Here is a 21,587-nt window from a genome sequence, read left to right on the forward strand (position 1 = left end):
TTTTTGTTATGTTCACGTATATGTCATGTTTTTTCAATGTTAACACTTTTGTACAAATAAGTACATTTGCACTTTATTTTTCAATGTGTTTGTTCTGTAAAGGAATGAGTTAATGTTTAAAATGACTGGTTAATAGTGCTATTATAAAGTGCAATGTCAGCACAATTTTCTTTCCTGCAATTTAAAATGCACTTGTTTTAATAAATAAATACAGCGTTTGAAAAGCATACACAATCTGTGTTAATATATTAGTCTGTGGTTAAAAGGACTTGAAAGGACTCGAAACTCAAAATGCAGGACTTAGGACTTGACTTGAGACTTTCCAGTCTTGACTTTGGACTTGACTCGGGGCTTGCCTGTCTTGACTCGGGACTTGACTCGGACTTGAGGGCAAAGACTTGAGACTTACTTGTGACTTGCAAAACAATGACTTGGTCCCACCTCTGCCCTCTACAATCTGTATTAATAGTGTGCCAGCCCAACCATTTGTTATGCAGTATGCACCTTCTGCTTGCACACGTACGTGACAGCAAGGCATACTTGGTCAACAGCCATACAGGTTACACTGACGGTGACCATATAAAACAACTTTAACACTCTTACTAATAATGCGCCACACTGTGAACCCACACCAAACAAGAATGACAAAACACATTTCGGGAGAACATCTGCACCGTAACACAACATAAACACAACAGGACAAATACCCAGAATCCCATGCGGCCCCAATAAGTTTTGCAACTTCTTTAAGTCGGGGTCCACGTAAATCAATTCATGGTGACAGGACAATGACCCCAAACTGTCATGACGTGGACTATGGCTATGCAAATTACTGCGTGGATTGTTTTTCCAAGATGCAAAACGACTTGACTGGACACGGCGTGAAGGGAAAGACATGTTTAATTCTGACTATAAAAAGAACAAACAAAAGGCGGGCACAGGGCGGAGATACAAACTTGGCTATGAAAACAAAAACTAACACATGGACAGAAACTATGAACATAAAACAAACAACACTTACAGTGGCATGAGCGGAGCATGAAATTAACATCAGCATGAAACTATGAACAGGCATGAACAATGTCAATGTCGCCAGGACGACCAACAGAAAATGACAGGCTTAAACAATAGTGACATGATTGGCAACAGGTGCGTGAGTCCAAATGAAACAGGTGAAAACCAATGGGTTGCTATGGTAACAAAAACAATGGAGCATAAACAGAAACTAAAAGAGTCCAAAAACCAAACAGAACATAGCCAAACAAAACATGATCAAAAGACATGATGCAAACACACGTCAAACATGGTAAAGAACTGGCTAAATCAGGCTAGAATGAAGATTTTAGAATGGCTTTCTTAAAGTCCTGACTTAAACGTGTGGACAATGCTAAAGAAACAAGTCCATGTCAGAAAACCAACACATTTAGCTGAACTGCACCAATGTTGTCAAGAGGAGTGGTCAAAAATTCAAGCAGAAGCTTGTGGATGGCTACCAAAAGTGCCTTATTGCAGGTAAACTTGCCAAGGGACATGTAAGCAAATATTAACATTGCTGTATGTATACTTTTGACCCTCACATTTTCAGTAGACCCATAATAAAGTCATAAAAGAACGAAACTTCATGAATGTTTTTGGTGACGAACAAGTAACTCTTCCGGGCTACATTATACACCCCTGCTACCACCAAACCCCGCCCCCACCCCAACCCTGCTCCCTCACACATCAACCCCCCCCCCCCCCCCTCCCCTCTCTGTGCGTCGGTTGAGGTGGGCGGGGTTTGGTAGCGGGGGTGTATAATGTATCCCGGTAGAGATAGGGCTGCATGGGATTCTGGGTATGTGTTCTGTTGTGTTTATGTTGTGTTACTGTGCAGATGTTCTCCCGAAACGTGTTTGTCATTCTTGTTTGGTGTGGGTTAGTGATGGGTTGATGAGGCGTCATGAAGCGTTTCGACACATTGCAAAACTGTATTGATACTGTGTCGATACTGTGTCACTAAATACTGACATCTGCTGGACATTAAAAATCCCTACAGGCAACCTATGGACCGACTCAACTGACACTGATTTGATGCCCTAGTACAGGGGTCACCAACCTTTTTGAAACCAAAAACTACTTCTTGGGTACTGATTAATGCGAAGGGCTACCAGTTTGATACACACTTAAATAAATAAATATATTGTCATTTGTAAGTTACACGTAAGTGTGATTTAAACAACAATAGCTAAATAAATACATTTATATATATAAAAAAATGGGTATTTCTGTCTGTCATTCCGTCGTACATTTTTTTTTTCCTTTTACGGAAGGTTTTTTGTAGAGAATAAATGATGAAAAAAACCACTTAATTGAACGGTTTAAAAGAGGGGAAAACACGAAAAAAATTAAAATAAAATTTTGAAACATAGTTTATCTTCAATTTCAACTCTTTAAAATTCAAAATTCAACCGACAAAAAGAAGAGAAAAACTAGCTTATTTGAATCTTTTTGAAAAAAATTAAAAAATAATTTATGGAACATCATTAGTAATTTTTCCTGATTAAGATACATTTTAGAATTTTGATGACATGTTTTAAATTGGTTAAAATCCAATCTGCACTTTGTTAGAATATTTAACAAATTGGACCAAGCTATATTTCTAACAAAGACAAATCAGTATTTCTTCTAGATTTTCCAGAACAAAAATTTTAAAAGAAATTCAAAATACTTTGAAATAAGATTTAATTTTGATTCTACAGATTTTCTAGATTTGCCAGAATATTCTTTTTGAATTTTAATCATAGTAAGTTTGAAGAAATATTTCACAAATATTCTTTGTCGAAAAAACAGAAGCTAAAATATTTATTATTCTTTACAATAAAAAATAAATACATTTACTTGAACATTGATTTAAATTGTCAGGAAAGAAGAGGAAGAAATTTAAAAGGTAAAAAGGTATGTTTGTTCAAAAATCCTAAAATCATTTTTAAGGTTGTATTTTTTCTCTAAAATTGTATTTCTAAAAGTAATAAGAAGCAAAGTACAAAATAAATGAATTTATTTAAACAAGTGAAGACCCATCCATCCATCCATTTTCTACCGCTTATTCCAAGTGAAGACCAAGTCTTTAAAATATTTTCTTGGATTTTCAAATTCTATTTGAGTTTTGTCTCTTTTAGAATTAAAAATGTCGGAGACCAGCTTGCTGGTAAATAAATAACATTTTAAAAATAGAGGCAGCTCACTGGTAAGTGCTGCTCTTTGAGCTATTTTTAGAACAGGCCAGCGGGCGACTGATCTGGTCCTTACGGGCTACCTGGTGACCGCGGGCACCGCGTTGGTGACCCCTGCCCTAGTATATACAATAATATAAACCAAGTCATTGTATTTCATTCAGGATTATTTCATATCTTCATTTAAATAAAAATATATTTGTATCTTTTTTAGATACAGTCAATAAATAATGTGAACATGTATCATAACATGGAAATCTAAGAGAACGTGTTGTGGATGATTGTGGACTGGGAATTGTTTTAATTTAATTTTTTACACATTTTTATTAAAAAAAAAAAAAAAAAAGTTTTTCCGACGTATTACATTTTAGACGATTGCTCTTCTTAGTTATTATTTCTCCGGCTGTAGAAAAGACACGCTCACAGGGCACAGAGGAGGCGTCAGTGCGACACAGTTGGCGTATCGGTCACGTGACCAAAACAGCTCATGATCGGTCACGTGACTTTCTAAAACCGACACAGGGTTTTGCTCTATGAGCTCGACGCATGCGCCGATGCATCGGTGTTGCCGGACCCATCACTACTGACAAGAGCCATTCATTTAAAACCCGCGTGCCACACCAGCATTCAAATTCCATATAAAGGTGTGGGCAGCGTGTCTGAGACCCCTGGTTTATACGTAGCACAAAGCAAAAAAAAAAACTTTGTATGCAGTGTTATTTCATTTTAAATTTCAAAAAATGTTTGCGTCTCCCATTGTTTTCTATAATTTGTGAAACTGATCAAAGTGGCTCTTTGACTGGTAAAGGTTGCCGACCCCTGTTCACGCTCTTCTCGCCGCCTTTGTTGGTGACCGACTGTTCACCCTCTGACCTCCGCAGGCCGCATGGTTTTCGTGTCGAGCATCTTTGCCTTCTTCAACTGCCTGAACATGGCCTGCTACAGCGTGTCCAAGCGAGGACTGGAGGCCTTTGCCGACTGCCTGCGGGTGGAAATGGCCAGCTTCGGTGTGAAGGTACGATGACACAAAGACTGGAACAACACACATATTTGTGAAAATAAACATAGAAGAGAACTGCAAAATCTTGATATTAGTACGCCAGTATCAATTCAAAACTGGTTCTACTTTTGGTATTGGTACTATCGATATTGGGATTGATGCAACTAACACATACTTGCCAACCCTCCCGGATTTTCCGGGAGACTCCCGAAATTCAGCGCCTCTCCCGAAAATCTCCCGAAATTCAGGTGGAGCTGGAGGCCACGCCCCCTCCAGCTCCATGCGGACCTGAGTGACGTGTTGACAGCCTGTTCTCACGTCCGCTTTCCCACAATATAAACAGCCTGCCTGCCCAATCACGTTATAACTGTAGAATGATCGAAGGCGAGTTCTTGATTTCTTATGTGGGTTTATTGTTAGGCAGTTTCATTAACGTCCTCCCAGCGAGGTAACAACACACAACAACAGCAGTCAAGTCTTCGTCTACCGTAAAGCAGTTCGTCTGCCGTAAACAGCAATGTTGTGACACTTTTAAACAGGACAATACTGCCATCTACTGTACATGCATATGTGACCCACCCATAATGTGTCACATTTTTGCGTTGATTTATTTATTTCATTTTGTGGTTTGAATTCATTTTTGGAGCTGTCATTACACATTTATCAGTATTCACATTGGTCAGTAGGGGCCAGTAGGGCGTTTCTTCCCAATTGAATGCTATCACCTGCAGACCGGAAGTGTCTTATCAGTCTGATGAGCGCGACCAGTCTGTGAACAATTGAAACGTCCTGTGTGCTTTTTCCTCCTGTATAACAGGTTAGTTTTGGTGAATCAACTCACTGAATAATATCCATGTGATCTTTATAAGTTTAAGTACACATTCTGATGGTGGAGCCTAACTCTAAAGTGTTTGTGAGTTGTAGTTTGTATTTGTGAATGAATCCAGTGCACAGCTGCAGTAATCAATACAAAAAGGCGACGTGAGTGCGCAATGTTTATATAGGAACTTCTGATCCTAATTCAGACTCCCAAATTAGAGCTCCCGTTTTCTTATTGATTTTATAATGTATATTTGTATAATAATAATAATAACTGGGATTTATATAGCGCTTTTCTAAGTACCCAAAGTCGCTTTACATGTAGAACCCATCATTCATTCACACCTGGTGGTGGTAAGCTACTTTCATAGCCACAGCTGCCCTGGGGTAGACTGACGGAAGCGTGGCTGCAATTTGCGCCAACGGCCCCTCCGACCACCACCTATCATTCATCATTCAATTCACCGGTGTGAGTGGCACCGGGGGCAAAGGGTGAAGTGTCCCGCCCAAGGACACAACGGCAGCGATTTTTGGATGGTAAGAGGCGGGGAGCGAACCTGCAACCCTCAGGTTACTGGCACGGTTGCTCTACCCACTACGCCATAATGTGTGTGTTCTGAAATAGTGACAGAGAATAGAACAAGGATGGACAATTCAACCCTTAACTCAACAATGAGTAGATGAGTGTTATGTGTGTGTATATGTGTAAATAAATGAACACTGAAATTCAAGTATTTATTTTATTTATATATATATATATATATATATATATATATATATATATATATATATATATATATATATATATATATATATATATATATATATATATATATATGTAATAAAATATATATATATATATATATATATGTATGTGTGGGAAAAAAATCACAAGACTACTTCATCTCTACAGGCCTGTTTCATGAGGGGTTCCCTCAATCATCAGGAGATTTTAATGGGAGCATTCACATACCATGGTTTGTATAGGGCACAGAGTGGGTGGGTACAGGCTGGCGTAGGGGCGTGGTGATTGGCTCATGTGTTACCTAGGAGGTGTTTCCGTCTGTGGCGGCATGCTGATACAATTTCGCTGCGCTTGTTGAGGGATGACAGGTCTGGACGGTATATAATAAACAGTTTCTCTTTCAAGCATAGGTTGCATCTTTTATTACCACTATTGTAAGGTGTGCTGGATGCAAGAATTTGCCATGAGAAACTGTTTATTATTTACCGTCCAGACCTGTCATCCCTCAACAAGCGCAGCGAAATTGTAACAGCATGCCGCCACAGACGGAAACACCTCCTAGGTAACACATGAGCCAATCACCACGCCCCTACACCAGCCTGTACCCACCCACTCTGTGCCCTATATAAACCATGGTATGTGAATGCTCCCATTAAAATCTCCTGATGATTGAGGGAACCCCTCATGAAACAGGCCTGTAGAGATGAAGTAGTCTTGTGATTTTTTTTCCCACACATACATATATATATATATATATATATATATATATATATATATATATATATATATATATATATATATATATATATATATATATATATATATATATATAGCTAGAATTCACTGAAAGTCAAGTATTTCTTATATATCTTAACCACGCCCCCACCCCACCCCTGACCACGCCCCCCACCTCCCGAAATCAGAGGTCTCAAGGTTGGCAAGTATGAACTAACCCCTACACACAAATCATAATATTTGTAGTGATATTATTGTGAAGATTTCAACTTTTTCCCATTACATTCTGTCTTTTTGCTCATTTTTCAGCGATTGTTGTTTGGGACGCCGCTGATTTGGGGGTAAATAAATGGATTGTTCTCCACTTTCAGGTGAGCATCATTCAGCCAGGTAACTTCGGCCAAGCCACCAACATCGTGAAGATGAAGACGGTGTCAGATATCTGGGCTAAGTTCGATGACGAGCGCAAGCGAACCTTCAACCAAGCCTACATTAAGATGGCCATCGAGTACTTTGTCTCAACGTGCAGGACGGGATTCACCAACGCGGAGAAGGTCATCCACGCCATGCTGCACGCAGTCACGGCGCCCTCCCCGAATCACAGATACATGATCGTTTCAGCCACCGATCGGGTTTTCTTCCAGCTCTACCCTTATCTGCCCACGGCTCTCACGGACGCCGTCTTTTCTCTCAGCTCCATGTACGCTAAAAGGAGAGAAATGCTTTATTTCAAGTAGATTTTACAAGTACCGTATTTTCCGCACCATAAGGCGCCCTGGGTTAAAAGCCGCGCCTTCAATGAACGGCATATTTCAAAACTTTGTCCACCTATAAGCCGCCCCGTGTTGTAAGCCGCATCTAACTGCGCTAAAGGAATGTCAAAAAAACAGTCAGATAGGTCAGTCAAACTTTAATAATATATTAAAAACCAGCGTTCTAACAACTCTGTTCACTCCCAAAATGTACGCAAATGTGCAATCACAAACATACGTATATCAACATGGACGGAGGTGCGTGAAAAAAGCCACCCGGCCTCTTCGCGTAAACTTAAACTTACCTTAACCACTCGCTCATCTTTTCTTCATCCATCCCTTCGAGTTAGCTTTTATGATGACGCCGGCTGGAAAGGTCTCTTTTGGCAAGGTCTTCCTTTTGAATATCACCATGGGTGGAAGTTTCTGGCCATTAGCATGGCAAGCTAGAACCACAGTGAAGGATGACTTCTCATTCCCTGTGGTGCGAATATTCACCGTACGTGCTCCCGTTGTATCCACAGTGCGGTTCACAGGAATATCAGTTGCTGTGAAATAGTAATCCGTGTGCGGATGGAGAGATTGCGTCTTTTCATGAACCGGATCCCTGACGCTTAGTAGGAGCCATTTTGTGGTCTTTACAGATGTAAACACACAAAGGAAATGAAACGTACGGTGATATCCGCGCGCTTTTTCTTCTTCTACGCGGGCGGGTGGTTGCTTACAGTAGAAGAAGAAGCGCTTCCTGTTCTATGGGGGCGGGTGCTTACCTTGGCGGTTGCTTGCGTAGAAGAAGAAGCGCTTCCTGTTTTACTGGGAAAAAAGATGGCGGCTGTTTACCGAAGTTGCGAGATCGAAACTTTATGAAAATGAATCTTAATATTAATCCATATATAAAGCGCACCGGGTTAAAAGGCGCACTGTCAGCTTTTGAGAAAATTTGTGGTTTTTAGGTGCGGCTAATAGTGCGGAAAATACGGTACTTTTATTTTTTGTATACATTTAACTGTTGTTCCTAATATTATTTGTGTGTGTGGCGCCCTCACTCGTAACACCTCTCCAATGTGCATGTACACCACATTTCAATTGTGCTGGGTTTTATCCCGGCTTATGTATATTATGTACCGTAAACACAAACAACTGTGAACCATTTCTGAATTAAACGTTTCTGCTCTTTTCTTAATATGTTCTACATTTCTTCTATGGTATACTTCCCAAATGCACACGCGTCTAACGGGATGGAAGTGGTGGGTGTGTACGTAATCAGGGAGTATTTAGCTTGTGTTGGGGAGGATAATATGTGATGCCATATGTATGCGCCACATCAGTGGTTCTCTAACTTGTCTCACCAAGTAGCACCATAATGACCAACAGTAAAATAGCATAGCATAGTACAGTGGTCCCCAACCTTTTTGTAGCTGCGGACCGGTCAACGCTTGAAAATTTGTCCCACAAGGGGGATGTTTTTTGGGGTTTTTTTGTCATAAAGAAATACAATCATGTGTGCTTACGGACTGTATCCCTGCAGACTGTATTGATATATGTTGGAATAATTGTAAGTTATCACAAAAGAAACGTATTATGAATGCTGTCTTTCGAGGCCTAACAAGAGGAAGAAGGCTCGTGAAACGCCACTGTGATTTCAACACGGACAGATGGCAGGATCTGCTCAACTTCCAGAGGAACTCTCTTTGAAGTGTTAAACGAACTCTCTCTGAAGTATTTCACAAACTCTCTTCCAACTATTTGGTAACCGAGGTCAACGCTATTTACGACCCGCTGCCCTCTTGAAGTCGCTGTGGTCAGGAGACGGGAGGGGTTATCCATTTGTCCTCCAACACCTGCCCCAGCTGGATCCAGGAAGAGCCCGAGCCCGAGAAATCCTCTTCTTGGTCTTCAAAGCGACCGAAAACAATGACTGTTTTACATACTTCCCATTCCTGCTGTGACATGTGTTGGTGCGTGAACATTGAACATCTGAATAAATGAGGAGACGAAAACCTTCTTCGTCAGAGCGTGGTGCAGGACTGTACAGAGAGTGCAGTGGCCATGTCTCTCCTCAATATTGAGTCCAAATTGAATTCTGTCTCTGTTTGATTCCTTGCCTTTTGTCTTGTTTAATAGATGTCCTCAGTGTTTGAACGTGACAATATATATTGATATATAAGGTAGGAACCACAATATTAATAACAGAAAGAAACAACCCTTTTGTGTGAATAGGGGAGGGAGGTTTTTTGGGTTGGTGCACTAATTGTAAGTGTATCTTGTGTTTTTTACAAGCCCCGTTTCCATATGAGTTGGGGAATTGTGTTAGAAGTAAATATAAACGGAATACAATGATTTGCAAATCCTTCTCAACCCATATTCAGTTGAATATGCTACAAAGACAACATATTTGATGTTCAAACTGATCAACTTTTTTTTGTTGTTGCAAATAATCATTAACTTTAGAATTTGATGGCAGCAACACGTGACAAAGAAGTTGGGAAAGGTGGCAATAAATACTGATAAAGTTGAGGAATGCTCATCAAACACTTATTTGGAACATCCCACAGGTGTGCAGGCTAATTGGGAACAGGTGGGTGCCATGATTGGGTGTAAAAACAGCTTCCCAAAAAATGCTCAGTCTTTCACAAGAAAGGATGGGGTGAGGTACACCCCTTTGTCCACAACTGCGTGAGCAAATAGTCAAACAGTTTAAGAACAACGTTTCTCAAAGTGCAATTGCAAGAAATTTAGGGATTTCAACATCTACGCTCCATAATATCATCAAAAGGTTCAGAGAATCTGGAGAAATCACTCCACGTAAGCGGCATGGCCGGAAACCAACATTGAATGACCGTGACCTTCCATCCCTCAGACGGCACTGTATGAAAAACCCACATCAATCTCTAAAGGATATCACCACATGGGCTCAGGAACACTTCAGAAAACCACTGTCAGTAACTACAGTTGGTCGCTACATCTGTAAGTGCAAGTTAAAGCTCTACTATGCAAAGCCAAAGCCATTTATCAACAACATCCAGAAACGCCCGAGATCATCTAAGATGGACTCATGCAAAGTGGAAAAGTGTTCTGTGGTCTGACGAGTCCACATTTCAAATTGTTTTTGGAAATATTCGACATCGTCTCATCCGGACCAAAGGGGAAGCGAACCATCCAGACTGTTATCGACGCAAAAGCCAGCGTCTGTGATGGTATGGGGGTGTATTAGTGCCCAAGACATGGGTAACTTACACATCTGTGAAGGCACCATTAATGCTGAAAGGTACATACAGGTTTTGGAACAACATATGCTGCCATCTAAGTGCCGTCTTTTTCATGGACGCCCCTGCTTATTTCAGCAAGACAATGCCAAGCCACATTCAGCACGTGTTACAACAGCGTGGCTTCGTAAAAAAAAGAGTGCGGGTACTTTCCTGGCCCGCCTGCAGTCCAGACCTGTCTCCCATCGAAAATGTGTGGCGCATTATGAAGCGTAAAATACGACAGCGGAGACCCCGGACTGTTGAACGACTGAAGCTCTACATAAAACAAGAATGGGAAAGAATTCCACTTTCAAAGCTTCAACAATTAGTTTCCTCAGTTCCCAATAGTTTATTGAGTGTTGTTAAAAGAAAAGGTGATGTAACACAGTGGTGAACATGCACTTTCCCAACTTCTTTGTCACGTGTTGCAGCCATGAAATTATAAGTTAATGAATATTTGCAAAAAAAAAAAAAAAGTTTATGAGTTTGAACATCAAATATGTTGTCTTTGTAGCATATTCAACTGAATATGGGTTGAAAAGGATTTGCAAATCATTGTATTCCGTTTATATTTACATCTAACACAATTTCCTAACTCATATGGAAACGGGGTTTGTATGTTGATTCAATAAAAATAAAAAAAGTTTTTTATTTTTTTTGTTTCTTGTGCGGCCTGGTACCAATCGATCCACGGACCGGTACCGGGCCACGGTCCGGTGGTTGGGGACCACTGGTGTAGTAGGCCTAAGTAATCATTAAAAACAAGTCATATGTTTATTTAACAAGAATACTTGATATTTTGACCACTTTCCACACAGTTTGAACAGTAACACTGTGTTTGAATATAGGAAAATAAAACTTAAAGAATCAAATGGTTGGGAAAATCTCTGCGCTGCTGACTCGTCTCCGCTCGGGATGGTTTCCTGCTGACCCCACTATGGACTGGACTCTTACTGTTATGTTGGATCCACTATGGACTGGACTCTCACAATATTATGTTAGATCCACTATGGACTGGACTCTCACACTATTATGTTAGATCCACTATGGACTGGACTCTCACACTATTATGTTAGATCCACTATGGACTGGACTCTCACACTATTATGTTAGATCCACTATGGACTGGACTCTCACACTATTATGTTAGATCCACTATGGACTGGACTCTCACAATATTATGTTAGATCCACTATGGACTGGACTCTCACACTATTATGTTAGATCCACTATGGACTGGACTCTCACACTATTATGTTAGATCCACTATGAACTGCACTCTCAAAATATTATGTTAGATCCACTATAGACTGGACTCTCACACTATTATGTTAGATCCACTATGGACTGGACTCTCACAATATTATGTTAGATCCACTATGGACTGGACTCTCACACTATTATGTTAGATCCACTATGGACTGGACTCTCACTATTATGTTAGATCCACTATGGACTGGACTCTCACAATATTATGTTAGATCCACTATGGACTGGACTCTCACTATTATGTTAGATCCACTATGGACTGGACTCTCACTATTATGTTAGATCCACTATGGACTGGACTCTCACTATTATGTTAGATCCACTATGGACTGGACTCTCATACTATTATGTTAGATCCACTATGGACTGGACTCTCACAATATTATGTTAGATCCACTATGGACTGGACTCTCACTATTATGTTAGATCCACTATGGACTGGACTCTCACACTATTATGTTAGATCCACTATGGACTGGACTCTCACACTATTATGTTAGATCCACTATGGACTGGACTCTCACTATTATGTTAGATCCACTATGGACTGGACTCTCACACTATTATGTTAGATCCACTATGGACTGGACTCTCACACTATTATGTTAGATCCACTATGGACTGGACTCTCACAATATTATGTTAGATCCACTATGGACTGGACTCCCACTATTATGTTAGATCCACTATGGACTGGACTCCCACTATTATGTTAGATCCACTATGGACTGGACTCTCACACTATTATGTTAGATCCACTATGGACTGGACTCCCACTATTATGTTAGATCCACTATGGACTGGACTCTCACAATATTATGTTAGATCCACTATGGACTGGACTCCCACTATTATGTTAGATCCACTATGGACTGGACTCCCACTATTATGTTAGATCCACTATGGACTGGACTCTCACACTATTATGTTAGATCCAGTATGGACTGGACTCTCACAATATTATGTCAGACCCACTCGACATCCATTGCATTCGGTCTCCCCTAGAGGAGCCGGGGGGTTACCCACATATGCGGTCCTCTCCAAGGTTTCTCATAGTCATTCACATCGACGTCCCACTGGGGTGAGTTTTTCCTTGCCCTTATGTGGGCTCTGTACCGAGGATGTCGTTGTGGCTTGTGCAGCCCTTTGAGACACTTGTGATTTAGGGCTATATAAATAAACATTGATTGATTGATTTTTTACTGTACTATCCTATTGTTGTGATCATTATTAGTAGTTTGTAGTTAGTTTCTAGTAGTTATTTTTGCTGTGAGTAGTAGTGATAGCTATTGTTTTTACTGTACTATCCTATTGTTGTGATTATTAGTAGTAGTTAGTTTTTAGTAGTTATTTTTGCTGTGAGTGGTAGTGATAGCTATTGTTTTTTTTACTTTACTATCCTATTGTTGTTGTGATTATTATTAGTAGTTTGTAGTTAGTTTTTAGTAATTTTTGCTGTGAGTAGTAGTGATAGCTATTGTTTTTTACTGTACTATCCTATTGTTGTTGTGATTATTATTAGTAGTTTGTAGTTAGTTTGTAGTAATTTTTGCTGTGAGTAGTAGTGATAGCTATTGTTTTTTACTTTACTATCCTATTGTTGTTGTGATTATTATTAGTAGTTTGTAGTTAGTTTGTAGTAATTTTTGCTGTGAGTAGTAGTGATAGCTATTGTTTTTTACTGTATTATCATATTGTTGTTGTGATTATTATTAGTAGTTATGTTTGCTATGAGTAATAGTGATAGCTATTGTTTTTACTCCTATTGTTGTTGTGATCATTGTTAGTAGTTTTTAGTAGTTATTTTTGCTATGAGTAATAGTGATAGCTATTGTTTTTACTCCTATTGTTGTTGTGATCATTGTTAGTAGTTTTTAGTAGTTATTTTTGCTATGAGTAACAGTGATAGCAATTGTTTTTTACTGTACTATCCTATTGTTGTTGTGATCATTATTAGTTTGTCGTTAGTTTTTAGTAATTATTTTTGCTGTGAGTAGTAGTGATAGCAATTGTTTTTTACTGTACTATCCTATTGTTGTTGTGATGATTATTAGTAGTTTGTCGTTAGTTTTTAGTAATTATTTTTGCTGTGAGTAGTAGTGATAGCTATTGTTTTTACTGTATTATCATATTGTTGTTGTGATTATTATTAGTAGTCATTTTTGCTATGAGTAATAGTGATAGCTATTGTTTTTTACTGTACTATCCTATTGTTGTTGTGATCATTATTAGTAGTTTGTCGTTAGTTTTTAGTAGTTATTTTTGCTGTGAGTTGTAGTGATAGCTATTGTTTTTTACTGTACTATCCAATTGTTGTTGTGATTATTATTAGTAGTTTGTCGTTAGTTTTTAGTAATTATTTTTGCTGTGAGTAGTAGTGATAGCTATTGTTTTTTACTGTATTATCATATTGTTGTTGTGATTATTATTAGTAGTTATGTTTGCTATGAGTAATAGTGATAGCTATTGTTTTTACTCCTATTGTTGTTGTGATCATTGTTAGTAGTTTTTAGTAGTTATTTTTGCTATGAGTAATAGTGATAGCTATTGTTTTTACTCCTATTGTTGTTGTGATCATTGTTAGTAGTTTTTAGTAGTTATTTTTGCTATGAGTAACAGTGATAGCAATTGTTTTTTACTGTACTATCCTATTGTTGTTGTGATCATTATTAGTTTGTCGTTAGTTTTTAGTAATTATTTTTGCTGTGAGTAGTAGTGATAGCAATTGTTTTTTACTGTACTATCCTATTGTTGTTGTGATGATTATTAGTAGTTTGTCGTTAGTTTTTAGTAATTATTTTTGCTGTGAGTAGTAGTGATAGCTATTGTTTTTACTGTATTATCATATTGTTGTTGTGATTATTATTAGTAGTCATTTTTGCTATGAGTAATAGTGATAGCTATTGTTTTTTACTGTACTATCCTATTGTTGTTGTGATCATTATTAGTAGTTTGTCGTTAGTTTTTAGTAGTTATTTTTGCTGTGAGTTGTAGTGATAGCTATTGTTTTTTACTGTACTATCCAATTGTTGTTGTGATTATTATTAGTAGTTTGTCGTTAGTTTTTAGTAATTATTTTTGCTGTGAGTAGTAGTGATAGCTATTGTTTTTTACTGTACTATCGTATTGTTGTTGTGATTATTATTAGTAGTTTGTCGTTAGTTTTTAGTAATTATTTTTGCTGTGAGTAGTAGTGATAGCTATTGTTTTTTACTGTACTATCGTATTGTTGTTGTGATTATTATTAGTAGTTTGTCGTTAGTTTTTAGTAATTATTTTTGCTGTGAGTAGTAGTGATAGCTATTGTTTTTTACTGTACTATCCTATTGTTGTTGTGATTATTATTAGTAGTTTGTAGTTAGTTTTTAGTAATTTTTGCTGTGAGTAGTAGTGATAGCTATTGTTTTTACCGTACTATCCTATTGTTGTTGTGATTATTATTAGTAGTTAGTTTTGCTGTGTGTGGTAGTGATAGCTATTGTTTTTTACTGTACTATCCTATTGTTGTTGTGATTATTATTAGTAGTTTGTAGTTAGTTTTTAGTAATTTTTGCTGTGAGTAGTAGTGATAGCTATTGTTTTTTACTGTATTATCATATTGTTGTTGTGATTATTATTAGTAGTTTGTAGTTAGTTTTTAGTAATTTTTGCTGTGAGTAGTAGTGATAGCTATTGTTTTTTACTGTATTATCATATTGTTGTTGTGATTATTATTAGTAGTTATTTTTGCTATGAGTAATAGTGATAGCTATTGTTTTTACTGTACTATCCTATTGTTGTTGTGATCATTATTAGTAGTTTGTCGTTAGTTTTTAGTAGTTATTTTTGCTGTGAGTGGTAGCTATTGTTTTTTACTGTACTATCCTATTGTTGTGATTATTATTAGTAGTTAGTTTTTAGTAGTTATTTTTGCTGTGAGTGGTAGTGATAGCTATTGTTTTTTTACTGTACTAGTAATTTTTGCTATGAGTAATAGTTTTTACTCCTATTGTTGTTGTGATTATTATTAGTAGTTATGTTTGCTATGAGTAATAGTGATAGCTATTGTTTTTACTCCTATTGTTGTTATGATCATTATTAGTAGTTTTTAGTATTTATTTTTGCTGTGAGTGGTAGTGATAGCTATTGTTTTTTACTGTACTATCCTATTGTTGTTGTGATTATTAGTAGTAGTTTGTAGCTAGTTTTTAGTAATTTTTGCTGTGAGTAGTAGTGATAGCTTTTGTTTTTTACTGTATTATCATATTGTTGTTGTGATTATTATTAGTAGTTATGTTTGCTATGAGTAATAGTGATAGCTATTGTTTTTACTCCTATTGTTGTTGTGATCATTATTAGTAGTTTTTAGTATTTATTTTTGCTGTGAGTAGTAGTGATAGCAATTGTTTTTTACTGTACTATACTATTGTTGTTGTGATCATTATTAGTAGTTTGTCGTTAGTTTTTAGTAATTATTTTTGCTGTGAGTAGTAGTGATAGCTATTGTTTTTTACTGTACTATCCTATTGTTGTGATCATTATTAGTAGTTTGTAGTTAGTTTTTAGTAGTTATTTTTGCTGTGAGTAGTAGTGATAGCTATTGTTTTTACTGTATTATCATATTGTTGTTGTGATTATTATTAGTAATTTTTTTTGCTATGAGTAATAGTGATAGCTATTGTTTTTTACTGTACTATCCTATTGTTGTTGTGATGATTATTAGTAGTTTGTCGTTAGTTTTTAGTAGTTATTTTTGCTGTGAGTAATAGTGATAGCTATTGTTTTTTACTGTACTATCCTATTGTTGTTGTGATTATTATTAGTAGTTATTTTTGCTATGAGTAATAGTGATAGCTATTGTTTTTACTGTATTATCATATTGTTGTTGTGATTATTATTAGTAGTTATTTTTGCTGTGAGTAGTAGTGATAGCTATTGTTTTTTACTGTACTATCCTATTGTTGTTGTGATTATTAGTAGTTTGTCGTTAGTTTTTAGTAGTTATTTTTGCTGTGAGTAATAGTGATAGCTATTGTTTTTTACTGTACTATCCTATTGTTGTTGTGATTATTATTAGTAGTTATTTTTGCTATGAGTAATAGTGATAGCTATTGTTTTTTACTGTATTATCATATTGTTGTTGTGATTATTATTAGTAGTTATTTTTGCTGTGAGTAATAGTGATAGCTATTGTTTTTTACTGTACTATCCTATTGTTGTTGTGATTATTATTAGTAGTTATTTTTGCTATGAGTAATAGTGATAGCTATTGTTTTTTACTGTATTATCATATTGTTGTTGTGATTATTATTAGTAGTTATTTTTGCTGTGAGTAGTAGTGATAGCTATTGTTTTTTACTGTACTATCCTATTGTTGTTGTGATTATTAGTAGTTTGTCGTTAGTTTTTAGTAGTTATTTTTGCTGTGAGTAATAGTGATAGCTATTGTTTTTTACTGTACTATCCTATTGTTGTTGTGATTATTATTAGTAGTTATTTTTGCTATGAGTAATAGTGATAGCTATTGTTTTTTTACTGTATTATCATATTGTTGTTGTGATTATTATTAGTAGTTATTTTTGCTATGAGTAATAGTGATAGCTATTGTTTTTTACTGTACTATCCTATTGTTGTGATTATTATTAGTAGTTTGTCGTTAGTTTTTAGTAATTATTTTTGCTGTGAGTAGTAGTGATAGCTATTGTTTTTTACTGTACTATCCTATTGTTGTTGTGATTATTATTAGTAGTTTGTAGTTAGTTTTGAGTAGTTATAGAAGTAGCACTGCTATTGCAACAGGGCTACTAAAGTATTAATTATAATGTTCGTTTACATATTTGAGTTGCCGCACTCGGATTGCAAAAGTTATTAAAAAAAGTCGTCCGGTGGTTTGCATTGTCAGTCCTGAACATTGAAAGTCGTTCAATTGTATTCATTTGAGAGGGACAAGCGGTAAAAAAAAAAAAATGGATGGACTTGAATCGCTTTAAACTCCCGCGCTCCTTATTTTGATTATTTTCAGCTTCCGTTGAAGAGCTGGAGCAGTTTCTCACAAGGAAGATGTCTCACTCGGATGAAATGTCGGGTATCTGTTTATATTTGTTCTTATTTTGAAGTTTAACATGTCTTTGTGTGCTCGAAGCTCCATCATATGGTACTTGAGTTATATTACATTATATTTCGTGACACATTGAAAGGCAACGTTTTAAATGTAAACAATTATTCTCACCGGCTACTTCCCGGCGTGTCACTACCTATAGTGGCCATCTTCGCTGTAAACGATCTTTGCTCGTAGCCTCGTCAACAGCGACTGCTAGCATCTATTAGCACAACATCACGACACGGCGTCGTCATCAACGTTAGGAATGTGAAGAAAATAATAAGCTGGTAAGAATAATGTGTCAAACATCGCTCAGGGAGCATTATAAATGTGCGCCTACGCCTTTTTAGTCGAATGAGTTCGCTAATGGTAGTCTTGTGTTGTTATTATTATTATTATTGTTATTAATGAGGACTGTGCTGATATGGCGACACTTGCTAGTGTCTTGTCTGCACTCACTGCTCACATTCTGTCTCCTTCCCAACAGAAACCCGTTTAAAAGCTGACAGGTTCAATTTTGGACTATGAGGGATGTTTTGTGACACACTCATGGAGGAATAAAAGATAACGGATGGAAACCCAGAGGAGGTGGTAAGAGGATCGATTCGTTGTTATGTTCGCCTGCTTGTGATCAGCATGTGATTTCACCACAGATACCACCATGTGATATCACTACAGATACCACAATGTGATATCACTACAGATACCACCATGTGATATCACTACAGATACCACCATGTGATATCACTACAGATACCACAATGTGATATCACTACAGATACCACCATGTGATATCACTACAGATACCACCATGTGATATCACTACAGATACCACCATGTGATATCACTACAGATACCACCACGTATAAGTTAAAGTACCAATGATAGTCACACGCACACTAGGTGTGGTGAAATTTGTCCTCTGCATTTGACCCAGCACCCTTGTTCCACCCCTTGGGAGGTGAGGGGAGCAATGAGCAGCAGCGGTGGCCGCGCCCGGTAATCATGTTTTGGTGATTTAACCCCCAATTCCAACCCTTGATGCTGAGTGCAATTAGTGCAGTTATTGTCCGCCATGTACGTCACGGACTCAACGTCTAGGTCCAGAGTACCGTATTTTTCGGACTATAAGTCGCAGTTTTTTTCATAGTTTGGCCGGGGGTGCGACTTATACTCAGGAGCGACTTATGTGTGAAATGATTAACACATTAGCGTAAAATATCAAATAATATTATTGATCTCATTCACGTAAGAGACTAGACGTATAAGATTTCATGGGATTTAGCGATTAGGAGTGACAGATTGTTTGGTAAACGTATAGCATGTTCTATATGTTATAGTTATTTGAATGACTCTTACCTTAATATGTTACGTTAACATACCAGTTGGTTATTTATGCCTCATATAACGTACACTTATTCAGCCTGTTGTTCACTATTCTTGATTTATTTTAAATTGCCTTTCAAATGTCTATTCTTGGTGTTGGCTTTTATCAAATAAATTTCCCCAAAAAATGCGACTTATATATGTTTTTTTCCTTCTTTATTATGCATTTTCGGCCGGTGCGCCTTATACTCCGGAGCGAGTTATACTCCGAAAAATACGGTATATATATACATATATATATATATATATATATATGTATGTGTGGGGAAAAAAATCACAAGACTATTTCATCTCTACAGGCCTGTTTCATGAGGGGGGGTACCCTCAATCATCAGGAGATTTTAATGGGAGCATTCGCATACCATGGTTTATATAGGGCACAGAGTGGGTGGGTACAGGCTGGCCTAGGGGCGTGGTGATTGGCTCATGTGTTACCTAGGAGGTGTTTCCGTCTATGGCGGCATGTTGTTACAATTTCGACAACAAGCAAACCGTCAACTTCCTTGACGTCACTTTCAACCTGAGAAATAACAGCTACCAACCATTCACGAAACCCAACACAACACTCCAATACGTGCACCATGACAGCAACCACCCACCCACCACCACGAAAAGAATACCTACCGGAATCAATAAAAGGCTATCGATGCTGTCATCTAGCAAAGCTGAATTTGACCAAGCAACCCCCCCCGTACCAAAAAGCCCTTGATGAAAGCGGATACAATTTCACCCTCACCTATGAACCCACGCCAGGAAACCAGCCAAAAAAGAACAGAAAACGAAACGACATCATCTGGTACAACCCCCCATACAGCAAAAACGTCTCAACTAACATTGGACACAAATTCCTCAATCTGATTGACAAACACTTTCCCAAAGGCAACACCCTAAGAAAAGTATTCAACAAGAACAACATTAAATTGAGCTACAGCTGCATGAACAATATACGACAAATCATCTCAAACCACAACAAAACAATTGCAAATGAGCCGTCGGCCCCCAGACAGAGCGACTCCAAAACCAACAAAGGCTGTAACTGTCGAAAGAAACCTGATTGCCCTCTCAACGGGGGGTGCTTACAAACATCAGTTGTCTACCAATCTAAGGTAATACGCAAGGACATTAACACATCCGACACATATGTAGGATTAACCGAGGGAGAATTCAAAACCAGATGGAACAATCACAAGGCTACTTTCAGGAACAAAAACCTGCGAAATACCACAGAACTCAGCAAACACATTTGGGACCTCAAAGACAATAATGTTGAATATTCAATAACATGGCAAATTCTTGCATCCAGCACACCTTACAATAGTGGTAATAAAAGATGCAACCTATGCTTGAAAGAGAAACTGTTTATTATTTACCGTCCAGACCTGTCATCCCTCAACAAGCGCAGCGAAATTGTAACAACATGCCGCCATAGACGGAAACACCTCCTAGGTAACACATGAGCCAATCACCACGCCCCTAGGCCAGCCTGTACCCACCCACTCTGTGCCCTATATAAACCATGGTATGCGAATGCTCCCATTAAAATCTCCTGATGATTGAGGGTACCCCCCCTCATGAAACAGGCCTGTAGAGATGAAATAGTCTTGTGATTTTTTTTCCCACACATACATATATTGCGCTCTACTACGGTATCGAGCACTATTTTTTGGATAACCTTATTAAGACATATATATATATATATATATATGGACAATGTGTAGTGTACAGTGTGGTGATATGTATGCTATATGTATATACTTAGGCCTACTATGCTACAGTATTTTAATGGTGGTACTTGTAGAGGCAAGTTTTTTCTGAGGTGGTGCTTTGTGAAAAAAGTTTTTCGAACCTCTGGCTTATATTTTTTAGAGGGCATTTCTAGACGCCCAAAGCGCTTCACAATGAGACCCATTATTCCTTCGCTCCACATTCACACGATGATGGTGGTAAGCTACATTTGTAGCCACATGTTTAATTACGTTTGAATGTTTTGCAACCACTGCCATATCTGGTGAGACTACATCTGACTGAGCATCTATAATAAAACTTGACATTTGATGTATTACTAATACATGTCTAATACAAAAAAACTCATAACATTGACATCTAATGTCTTCCAAAGCATTGGATCTAATCCATGATAAGCACATCCTTTTCTAAATCACGATCTGCCAGCTCTGGAGATGACGGTGAAGGAGAGAGAGGCCTGCTGCACACCTGGAAAGGCTACTCTTACAGTGTGGCCCCTGAGAGACTACTTCTCCCACAGTCTGTTCTCCAGGTTGCTCTGGGTAGAAATCATGGAGTCTTGCTGGTGGAAGGTAAGCATTGTGGCCTTCTCAATG

The 21,587-nt window shown here is 37.7% G+C and overlaps 3 protein-coding genes across 7 annotated transcripts in view; all 3 read left to right on the top strand.

Annotated features, from left to right (window-relative positions):
* LOC133570801 (D-beta-hydroxybutyrate dehydrogenase, mitochondrial) overlaps positions 1-7,881 on the top strand; it is a 9,994-nt gene extending 2,113 nt beyond the window's left edge. Inside the window, exons 3-4 of the mRNA XM_061923517.2 lie at positions 4,094-4,227; positions 6,883-7,881. Of these exons, the coding sequence (XP_061779501.1) occupies positions 4,094-4,227; positions 6,883-7,248 (500 nt within the window). The 3' untranslated portion in view covers positions 7,249-7,881. The remainder of the gene's footprint in view (positions 1-4,093; positions 4,228-6,882) is intronic.
* The window catches only part of inpp4ab (inositol polyphosphate-4-phosphatase type I Ab), a 130,225-nt gene extending 121,039 nt beyond the window's left edge, over positions 1-9,186 (top strand). Inside the window, exon 28 of the mRNA XM_061924087.2 lies at positions 8,864-9,186. The gene's annotated coding sequence lies outside the window, so the exon portion shown is untranslated. The remainder of the gene's footprint in view (positions 1-8,863) is intronic.
* A 9,118-nt stretch (positions 9,187-18,304) lies between these two features.
* Positions 18,305-21,587, top strand: part of als2b (alsin Rho guanine nucleotide exchange factor ALS2 b) — a 54,679-nt gene continuing 51,396 nt past the window's right edge. For all 5 annotated transcript variants that reach the window (XM_061924078.1, XM_061924080.1, XM_061924081.1 and 2 more), the window contains exons 1-2: positions 18,305-18,450; positions 21,418-21,563. In XM_061924078.1, the coding sequence (XP_061780062.1) occupies positions 18,431-18,450; positions 21,418-21,563 (166 nt within the window). In that variant the 5' untranslated portion in view covers positions 18,305-18,430. The remainder of the gene's footprint in view (positions 18,451-21,417; positions 21,564-21,587) is intronic.

Source organism: Nerophis lumbriciformis, linkage group LG28 (genome assembly GCF_033978685.3).
Source record: "Nerophis lumbriciformis linkage group LG28, RoL_Nlum_v2.1, whole genome shotgun sequence".
In the NCBI taxonomy this organism is placed as follows: Eukaryota; Metazoa; Chordata; class Actinopteri; order Syngnathiformes; family Syngnathidae; genus Nerophis; species Nerophis lumbriciformis.